Genomic DNA, 11164 nt, shown 5'->3' with positions numbered 1-11164 from the left:
TATGCATCTACGTAGTGGTCGTGTCGCATCTCATCCTGAGTCCTAATTAGGCATGGATTTCAAAATCGAAGCTCTATTAAAAGCTATTCAAGACACTAATGCTCAAGTCCAAAACAACAATGCCCAAATTCATAACCTAACCACAATGTCCACCCAACTTAATGCTCGATTTGATTCAATTGAGGCTTCACTTCAGAGGGTTATTAAACCCAAGAAAGCTGGTACCTTCCATATACCGGGTCTTAAAGGAGACGAAACCCTAGAACATATCCTAGAACAACAAGGCTCTGTTCGGCAGGGCAATTTTAGTAATAGGTCTGTTCCAGGTCATCATCATGCCTACCCTCGCCCTAGAGGACCTGGTCCCTTCCCTAATATTGATAGAGGTTACCGACATAACGTAGAGCCCAGAGAACCTCGTGACCATGTTGAAGATGTGATGAAAGGCATCCGGGTTGAAGTCCCTACCTTTGATGGTCGCAATGACCCAAAGATCTTTTCAGACTGGTTGCATGAAATGGACCACTTCTTTGAGTGGTATAGTTTGTCTGAAGAGAAGAAGGCTCGGTTCGCCATAATGAAGCTCATCGATCGAGCTAAACTTTTCTGGCAAAGTACCGAATATCTGTTAGCTAGGAGACATCAACATGAAGTAACTGATTGGGTAGAGATGAAAGAGAGACTTAAAGAAAAATACCTGCCCCTTAACTACCAAGACGATCTCCTTAACCGATGGAACACTAAGTCCACATTTGTAAGGCGCCCTGACACACGGAGCACTCCCATGGGCCTTAACTCCTTAGGGTCCAAACCTTCTCTAGGGTCCACTACTCATAAGCCCCCTCCTACTGCCTATGTCCCAAGCCGAGACACTAATGGCAAGGGAATGCTTGGTAAGCCTCCCAAACTACATTCCAAAATTCGGTGTTACAAATGCCAAGGTTTTGGTTACGTTACCTCCTAATGTGCTAACAAATTTTTCGTTATTGCTCAGCAAGAGCAGGGAGGTGACATAGATGACTTAGAGGAGCAAATCTATGAACCAAACCTCGATAACATTCAGGACATTGAGGAAGAGTGTGATGACAAACCTGAAACCCTAGGATGCACCCACATTCCACCTAGCTCACTTGCACAGTCAGATAACGAGTCTGACCAGTCTACCATGAGTGTAGTTGGATATGCCCTCGCACAACCCATTGAAACCGATGTTAGGATTTCTGAGCCTGCATATACATTTACACAACATATTCATAAGTTGTATCAGGAAATCCATAAGGGCATTCATGCATGTACTGCTCAGTATAAGATGCAAGCTGATTTCCGTGCTAAAGAATTTCAAACTTGGGGTTACGTAATAATCTGTCTTAAGGAATTGCAGTCTCTTAGTATTGGACCGTTCAGGGTGTTGCACAAGGATGGCATTGACGCCTATGCCATTGACTTTCCATTTGATTTTGGTCATAGCCTTACTATTAATATTAAAGATTTGGTTGCAATCCCTGATGACTCTTTTGCTGCACACTCTCCTGCGCCCATTGTTTATCCTATTATTGATTCCATGCCATCTTCGTTTCCTTTTACCCTTCATCGAGCACAAAAAGAGTATATTGATTCTATTTTAGCCGAGCAAATAGTTTTTACCAGTGATGGAGGCATCCAGCATTTCCTGGTTTGTTGGCGAGGACGACCAAGGTCCGGCTACACTTGGATCCAGCGCGAGAAGATACCACCGATTGACCCGAACTTGTTGGAGTACTACTGGGGCTTTACCGAGCCGCTTTTGTCGAGGTCGACTTCTTTCCACCCGAGGAGAGTTGGAGCGGACACCAGTGCCAGGTCAGCCGGTCGCCACAGGATCCAGCCAGCTCAGCGGGTCCCAGCCGATTCAGCCAGCCTGATTTTATTTTAGATTGATTTATTTTAGTTCGATTTATTTTATGTTGATTGGGTTTATTTGCATATTGTCATTTGGGTTTATTTGCATATTGTCATTTTAGGGCCTTTTCGGGATTGTTTTATTTGTAGGGATCTATTTGTTATTTTGTGACCCTATTTATATGGGTCAACCCTCATGTTTAGTTTTTTGATGAATGATGAATCAAAATTAGCTTCCTTGTCCTCTTCTTCCCCCTCCTCTTCTCCCCCTTCTCTTCTTCCCCCTCCTCTTCTTCTCCCTTTCCTCTCCTTTTTGCAGTCGTTCTGCATCAAGATCTTTTTTCTTAACTTTTCTTCTTGAAAAACATTTTTCATAAAATATTATTAATTTTTTTTATATTTTTTAGAAAGTGCTTTTTTGCTTTAGAAGTTGTATGAAATTTTTTTTTAACCAATACCAAACACACCCTAATTGACATACTTTTGAACGGATAAGAAGAGATATTCAATATAAAGAATGATAGAAAAAATTAAAAGCAATTTTTTTTTTGATTTGAAAATTGTCATTTTATATAACAAAAATATAACATGCCACTGGTAATGTCCTTTATAGTTGGACCGAGTGGACATCCTACAAAGAGATTATAAGATGATTCCTTAACCTCGAAGGCATAAACAAATGATGATTTGCATATTGCCTATTATGTGAGACTTCTATAAATATAATTTTGTCTGAATTTCATAGAACCTTCCAAATCCTAAATCTTCTAGAGTAATCTAAACCATAGAAATTTTACCAACAACTTGTGTATTTTATTTAGTTTAGGGGTGCAAAAGAACTGAACTAAATCGAGAAGTTAAAGGCTCGAGCTCGACTCGAAATTGATCACGCCCTAATACTAAGCTCAAACTTGACTCAATCAAAAAAAATAATACTCGAGATCTACTCGACTCGACTAGAATATCAACTAAGCCGTACTCAAGCATGAATTCGAGCTTTCATCATAATTAGAAATATGGTTAAAACAAATATAACATAATATTTTATTTTAAAATATTAAATTGATAATATATATTATGAATAAAAAAATATTATTAAAAATATTCATATTCAACAAGACTTGCGAGCCTTCAAGTCGAGTATTTTGCTACTGAAATTCGATAATAGTCGAGTCGAGCTCGAGCAGTTTGGCTCATTTACACCCCTAATTTAAGCCGCCCTCCTCATTGTTCATCCTCCATTCTCCAAAAACTAGAAAGACACAAAATCTTATAATGACATATAATGTATGAGATCTTGCAAAATTTCACCATGTCCCTTCTATCATTCCGTATGGCATACTTATATGGTTTACAGAAATACCACTTCCCCTCGTTCTAATTGAGGCTAATGATTCTTTTTATTTTATTTTTTTTCATTTTTTTTCTCTCTTCTTTTCTTTACTTCTCCCATATCCTTATTTTATTTTTACTCCTCAGTTTCTCCTATTTATTCTAATAATATTTAACAGCTTTTACCAAACTCAACATGAACCATTATGATGACCACCATTAGATCCAACATATGTGATTTGGAATTGCTTATTATTAAAATAGTAATTGCAATATTAATATCTTTTGGAGTGATATGTAATAAAACATAGTGGACAAAACAGGAAAATAACTGACATTATATTCCACATCTTCTTTCCTCTAAGATTTTAATCACAATTTATTTTATTATAAAGAATCTTATAGATAATTACCATTGTTTCCCTAGCCTATGTGATGTTAAATTATTTATTATTAAAATCATGACTGTGATAATGGCTGGTATAAAAGAAAAATAATGGTAATAATAAAATATTATAGTATTTTATCTTTCTCCTTCCCTCCTCTTGTAACATAAGTTACATAATAACAGTGTTACTTTGTTAATAATAGACCTTCCCAAAATTGTTATCGACAATTATAATGACTAGAAAAATACTAATTATACCCAAAGTTGGGACAGATTACATGATTGGCTGCCTTGGGACGGTCATGTAGACTGGAGCGCCAGCGAGAAGCCGAACTCCTGAGGCATTGCGATGGGGAGAGACACGGCATTGATTTCAGCCCATAATGAAAATATAATTTTTTTTATGTTCCATGTTTTTTAATAAAATTTGAAAAATTTATTTTTATAAGTACAATATTTTTTATTCTTTTTGAAATCTCCAACTTAATATAATTTTTTTTATTAATAGTATTTTTTTCTGCAAATTAAATAAGTATTTTTTTTTGGTAAATCGGCCACTCACACCGCTCTAGCATGGGCATAACCATCTAAATCACTAGCAAGAAGACTACACAATGTAGAAGGAGAAATCTGCTGGGCCAACTAAATAAGTATTTAATGTGCTTCTTCGCTCAAAAAAAAAAAAAAAAAGAGAATGAAGAGGGGCCCGGCTTCAAGCTGCCTTATAAAGAGAGGACGAGGTAGTGACAATGACCTCAAGGCCATGGGAGGAGAGGAAGAAAAGCAGACCAGTGAAAGGGAGGAAGGTGAAGATTTTTTTCTCACAATTTTAAAAATTTTCTAGCTTCCCTTTCTTATTCTTACGGTTATTTTTTTAATTTATATTATTTAAAATTATTTATTATTGAAATATGTCCTTTGATAAGAAATTGTACTAGAATCTAATCACATGGATTTTGTAAGCCGCAATAATCCTCTCTTATCATGTCGCATGCCAATAGGGTTGTCTTCTCAATTTTTTTTTCTTTCATTAAAAGAATTGATCATTGTGACCCTATATTAATTTTATTTGATTTAGAAAACATTATCAAATCACTATGACAAATTTCTATTTAAAATGGAATATAAAATATAATCAAAGTTATGGAATAGTGATGTAGTGGATTGGTAAATAAAAGTAGATAGCATTTCTCTTACATGGCAAAAGTGCTAGATTTATTAGTAAAGAGAAAAAATAAAAATTCTTTAAATAGATTGGATAATAAAAATAGATTGCATTCCTCATTTCCTTGTGCACCGCAAAGTGCTAAACTTACTAGTAAAAAAAATTAAAATAAGTTTGTAGTTGTATCTATTTTAAAATTTTGTTATGTAAAGGTTTTCTTGGGTTTAGAGAGACAAGGAGAGGAGGCGTGAAGGGTTAGAGGTGAGGGGACGCGAAGGAAGAAATAGAGAAGCCTCCCCTCTTTGCATTCTAACCCTGTATCTCTCTCCCTTGTATCTCTCGACATCCGCCTTCAGAGGCTTTTCCCACAATTCCCCTCCCGATCCTCCCTCTTTTTGGCTGTTTTTGCTACTCTCTCGCGTCTTTTCGTTTCGAATCGAGCTTGCCGGCATCTAGGGTTCCTGATATCGTCGTAGAGGTGAGGTTCTGTTGTTTCTGGATATCGATTTTTTACGGCTTTTATGCATCTCGGGATTCTTATTTCGTCTCTTTCTCGTTGGTTGATCGATCAAAGTCGGTTCTTTTTTATGTTTTCGGTGGATTCTGAGATTTTGGTGTTCGTTTTGTTTGTTCACGTTCAAGATTGGGGCTTTATTTATGCCTCATTGGATTTTTTCAGAAGTTTTATTGGGTTTTGGGGAAGGAATTCAGGCCTCTATTTGGAACGAGTTTCTCGAAATGCTGCATTTTCTGGTCTTGGTTTTGCCGGTTTCGTCTGTGTTTTGGTGAAAATCGTGGACTTTGATCAGGTTTTCTCTCAGGTTTTGGCAATTTTGTTTAATTTCTTCCGAGTTCTGATACGTAGTTGTCGGTATAATTGTTTGCTGGCCTAATGCTGGTAGATTCTTTGGCGTTCTTTAGAATCTTTGGACGGCCTTCATGTTTTCAGGGTTGATTTCATGCTTTCTCGTGGTTAATTCCTTGCTTGGCTTTGATTTTCGTACTTGCATTGCTTTTGGCCTCACAAGATGTTCCATGTTGGGACATTTTGTATACTTGGTCGCTTGTGGTACGTCTTCCTATTTGTCTGCAAGGCTTCCTATATTCTTGGAATAATGTTGAAATTTGTTCAAGTTTCCTTATATTCTCGAACTTTCTTTGGCATCGGTAATCTACGTTTATTCTTTGGTTTCGATCTGTACCTGTTGATATTGGTAAAGAGTAGCCTAATTATATTGATGTTTTAGGTGTTCACTTGAATCTGTCAATCTATTTAAAGGCTCATATGTTTGATTTTATAATGGATCAGTTGCTACTGTGAAAATTACTAGTAGTAATATTAGTGAGTTTTCAATCACAATAGATTTACGCTAAGGATCTGCTCTAAGTCCTCATCTTTTTTGGCTAGTTATAGATGAGCTTATTAGGCATATTCAAGATGATATTTTTTTATGCATTTTGTTTGTAGATGATGTAGTCTTAGTGGATGAAACTAAGATCGGGGTTAATTATAAACTGGAATTACAGAAAAGTGCGATAGAATCCAAGGATTTTAGATTAAGTAGAATCAAGATGGAATACATGAGATGCGGTTTTAATAAAATTAGAGATAAAAATAAAAATGGAGTGCAAATTGAAGATCATAAAATTCCTAATTGATTATTGACTAGGGAAGATTAAAGAGGATGTTATCCATGAGATTGAAGCGTAAATGAAGAGGTGTAACTAGGATAGTATGTGACCAAAATGAAAATGTTGAGATGGATATATCGTAATATAAGAAAGATAGAATGATAGATGAAGTTATTCTTAAAAAGATGGAGGTGGCACTAATTGAGGATAAATTGAGGGGAAGACTTAAATGGTTTGGATATGTATACATAGGCTGAGAGTTGTACCAGTATGAGGGAGTTATTTGATATGTTGAAAAGAAGAGGGCTAGAGGTAGACCGAAAATCATATGTATAGTTCTAAATCGAGTGGAATGGAGAAAAAAGGACTTATGTACTGATTCCAACTAATTTAGGATTAAGACTTAGTTGAGTTGAGTATGGTTGGTTGCATTATGTTTTTTTTCTAAAGTCAACATTCCTTTTCTATAATAGATAGTTTGATTGTTTGCATTGCTTTTGGCTTGTAAATGCTATCTATTTAAGTCTTTGTTAATGTTTATTTCTGGTTGATTGATGATGCTATTCCAGATTTTAGTTGGCAAATTTCTTTCTTTCTTTTTCTTCCCATTACTCAACTGGTCACTAATTTCTTGGGTTTTCCTTCTGATCATCAGATTTATAATAAACTATTGGTACTTCTATGTTTTAAGTAGAATTTATTGCTATGGAGGGCTTTGGAGGCTCTGGATTCAATTATGTGAGTGCTGTAATGAAGAAGCAGAGGAGTGCTACTTCAAGGCGGCCTCGGCCTGAGGTACAACTGATTATGGAGAATCACGATATGTCATATCCTTTAAACAATTCAAGAAAAAATTCTCCTGATGAGAATGGAGAAAGTGATGCTGGATTCCGGAGGAAAGAGGTTTATGTAAACAACCGTCTTCCAAGGAGGTCATCTGTTAACAAAACTAGAGATAAAACATCTTCAAAGAAGGTTAAGAGGGATGACAAGACATCTGGGGGTTTTGATGATGGTCGCTATGGAAGTGGTTGTTCGGAAGGTGAGAATGGACCTGATTTGAAGCATTGCAGTGAAAGTGCACTCACTCCAGGTAACTGGAAAAGCTCAGATAAAATTAAAGAGAGCTTTGAAATGCAGTTAAAATCTCCAGATGGCTGCCTGGGCAGGAGTGGTGATGGTCATGATATGTATCGGCCTGAGGGAGCTCAAAGTCTATCGGCTGAGAACAAGCTGAGAAAGGTGAAACTCAAAGTTGGTGGAGTCACACACACGATACATGCAAGATCCAATTTAGAGGCTGGTAATGGTGGCTCTTCTACAAAGCCTCCACGTTCTTCTGATGCTTTTCGGCATTATCAAAAGCTTAGCCCTCAGGTAGCTGGCTCTGTGTTGTTTTTAACTTTCTGAAAAAATAATAAAAATATGGAAACAATTTTTAATAACTTTGACCATGGCCAACAAAACTTATAAAATTTCAACAGTCAAGGGTTTTCTGTCTGAATGTAGTAATGTGAATAATTGAGAGTTGTTACGTCTCACGTTGAACAGAGAATCATAACATGAACACACACCTTGCTAAAGAATGTAAAACAACAAGAAGTTGTTGACTAGTAGAGTATTCTCATATCTAAACTCTGTTTATTACGTCACAATAATCTGAGCTGAATGCCCTTTTACCATTGCTTCTTCAAGAAGCCTGCATTTTGTGGAACATTTAAACCTAACTTTTTCTTTGCCGTAGGATATCTCTAATGGTCATTCACAAGAAAAGGGGAATGGCTTTCAAGGAGATGCGTGGAAGGATTCCAGTGGATTAAGATTTTCTCGTGGGGCAAAGGATGATTCTCTGAGAGAAGGCATACCAGGAAAGCAAACAGACAAGCTTCATGGTATATCTGCTTCTGAACCTCTTCGTAGAAGCAAGAGGCTGCCTAAGAGACATGTTAGGGATGGTGCATTTGATGATGGTGAGGAAGATGCTGAGATCTGCTACCTTGAGAAGCTTAAAAGTTCCAAGGCTTCTGCAGATCAAATTGCAGAGTTTGAAGATACCAGGGAGGATGGTGTCAAGAATCAGAAAATTGCCAAACTTTCAAAAAAGAGGAATACACCATGTGAGTTGGATGAGAACTATGCTATATCACGATCAAACAAGGAGAGCAGGAAAATGCCAAGATCAGGAAGGGAATCTAATGATGTAGATTATATTGAAGAGGAAGAACCTGGTTCTGCTGGTGGCCCTGAGGCCAAGAGAAAGAAAGAGTCACCACCTGATGTCAGAACTGAGCCTCTTACGACACGCCAACGTGCGCTTCAATCTTGGAAACGTGGCAATGACGAGAGTGTGATTGAGTTCCCAAATGGGTTGCCCCCTGCTCCTTCAAGAAGTAAGGGACTACTTTTTAGTTTATACTGAAGCATAATACTGATTACCAAAAGATATTTTCTTTTTTATATGGTGCTAATTTTATCTTACAACTGCAGAGCAAAAGGAGAAGCTTTCAGACGTAGAGATACAAGCAAAGAAAGCAGAAGCTGCTCAGAGACGTAGATTGCAAGTAGAGAAGGCAGCTCGAGAATCTGAGGTTCATTAAAAATACTATATTCCGAAATTTGTACTGCATATTCTCTATCAATAAATTCTTGAAAATTGGTTTCTGACTCATATTTGAGCTTCACAGGCTGATGCAATCAGGAAAATACTGGGCCTGGATTCTGACAAGAGGAAGGAGGAAAAGAAGCAGAAAGAGCGAGAAGAAAAGGCTGCTAAATCACAGGAATTAGCATTAAACAACATCAGATGGATCATGGGACCAACTGGCACAGTTGTTACATTCCCTGAAGATCTGGGCCTGCCGTGTATATTCAGCTCGAAGCCGTGCAGGTCAGACAACTGTGCTTCATTTTGAAAATATTGCTTCTGATGATGCCAGCATTAATATTTTCCTTGTATAATGCATGATATAGCTGTGTTTAGATGCATGCTGTAGTCATCTACAACTTTGCAACATTAGGTTGGCATTTACCCAGAGGCATATTTTATGTTGGCATTCACTGTTTGATGCCTTTGCTTGTTGGCTGATTACTTTTCTGTTTTCTCTGGACTCAGTTACCCACCTCCCCGAGAGAAGTGTGCTGGCCCGTCATGTACAAATGAATACAAATACCGGGATTCAAAGTCTAAACTTCCATTGTGCAGTCTGCAGTGTTATAGAGCAGTTCAAGGAAATGCTTAACCGTTAACAACATGTTGATGTTTCTTACCATGTAGGTGTTCTGCTGTTTTAGGAGCAGGTAATCTGACAATTATAGCCTAACCCCACCTCAAAGTAGATGATTTTTCCCATTTTTTCTTTTTGTTATTACATGTGTTAAGCTGATTGGAATTCAGCTCATATGTTTAGTGATGACAAAGATATCTGTCATATCCTTCTGTTTCTTTGTGAAAGTGTTTCCTTTTTCTCTCCCTTTTTTGCCCTGTAAGTTGCTTCAATTTTTAAATCATAAGGATATATCCTTTCCAGATTTTTGCTTGTCTCATGTGGGTTCATATGGGGGTATACAGTTGTGGACTTGCAGACCAAGAATTGATCTATATGCAGCATGTTGCAAGCATGTGCTGGACGGCAGACCAGAGAACTGTTTTTTGCATTTCAATTTATCTTCCCTTGTTTGAATCCATTGCCCTGAAAGAGAGCTTACTGTCCGATCTGTGTCTTGCAAGAGAGGTTGCTTTGTTACTTGTTTTATCTGTAAGCTCACGAAAAGGTCCCTTATAATTACTATTAGGTCTGTTTGGGTGCAAGCTTGATTTTGACATAATTGATTGAGAGGTGAGTTGGACTTCCCCTTTCTGTTTGATCTGTAAAATTCTAGATGATTTTTTTCTTTGACTAATTTTATGAGTGTAGACCTATAGTTTGTTTTAGAATTTGTGGTTGCCTGATATGCAAAAGACATTGATCTTGTTATCTTAAATATTGGTCAAACTCCGAGTGGACCTACTGTTCTTCATTTTTTCTTATCTGTTCTCTACCCATTTAGATATCCATGAGTTCCAGCTTCTAAATATTTTGAGTTTATATTCATCCATCACGTCTGTTTGTGCATTTGTTGTATCTCATTCATCTACTTGTTTGTTTGCTAATGTTGTTCTCTCCATATTTGTTTTGCTTCCGAAATTCAGTAATCGGATATATTTCTGGTAACTCTGAAGTAAACAGTTACCCAACTTTTTTAGTATTGTTACAGTGCATTTTTGATGCCATTGCAAAACTAAAATGATTGATCCCTGGATTGTGTTCTTTCTTTTAATGTTCTATAGTGTTTGGTAGTTCGCAACAAATCATCACCACAATCTTCATGACACAATGTTTGAAAGTTTTGAAGTTTACTTATCAGGTGCTTGTCCCAACTTGGGTTTCTTTGAAATGTGTTTTTTTTTTTCCATTTCAGTTCTTTCATAAGTAAATTTTCCTTCTGATTCACTTCAATTCATTTTCTAGTTTAGTGCATATCATCACCAAATAGTAGTGATTGAAAGAATGTTTGAGATGTAGTGTACATCTTGAAAACACTATTGACATTCCACAAAGGATGGGGCCTGGAACTCCCACCCTTCCTAAACTTTATCATTTTATCTAGGCATTTGCTCTACTGTGTAGATATTGGACGCCCCCCAATAAGTTATGTGTAGTTTACACATTTTCATTGCATCATTCTTTATAAACTACTGGTTTTTCAAGCACGTAATAGTAAAATTAATG

General features: G+C 36.9%; 1 protein-coding gene across 2 annotated transcripts; it reads left to right on the top strand.

The window, feature by feature from the left end:
* Positions 1 to 4845: 4845 nt before the first annotated feature.
* On the top strand, positions 4846 to 9921 carry LOC103723395 (uncharacterized). Of its 2 annotated transcripts, none has more exons than XM_008814298.5 (6): positions 4846 to 5241; positions 7090 to 7772; positions 8140 to 8785; positions 8883 to 8983; positions 9080 to 9282; positions 9508 to 9921. In XM_008814298.5, the coding sequence occupies exons 2-6, from the start codon at positions 7101 to 7103 to the stop codon at positions 9632 to 9634; spliced, it is 1749 nt and encodes a 582-aa protein (XP_008812520.3). In that variant the 5' UTR covers positions 4846 to 5241; positions 7090 to 7100; the 3' UTR covers positions 9635 to 9921. The 2 variants fall into 2 exon arrangements, with proteins under 2 accessions (XP_008812520.3, XP_008812521.3); XM_008814299.5 differs by having other exon boundaries at positions 4970 to 5241; positions 7051 to 7772.
* The last annotated feature ends 1243 nt before the right edge of the window (positions 9922 to 11164 follow it).

The sequence above is a fragment of the Phoenix dactylifera genome, chromosome 2, assembly GCF_051530095.1.
Source record: "Phoenix dactylifera cultivar Ajwa chromosome 2, Ajwa_hap1_PhDact_Kaust_v1.1, whole genome shotgun sequence".
In the NCBI taxonomy this organism is placed as follows: Eukaryota; Viridiplantae; Streptophyta; class Magnoliopsida; order Arecales; family Arecaceae; genus Phoenix; species Phoenix dactylifera.
This window is presented reverse-complemented; position numbering and strand designations above follow the sequence as displayed.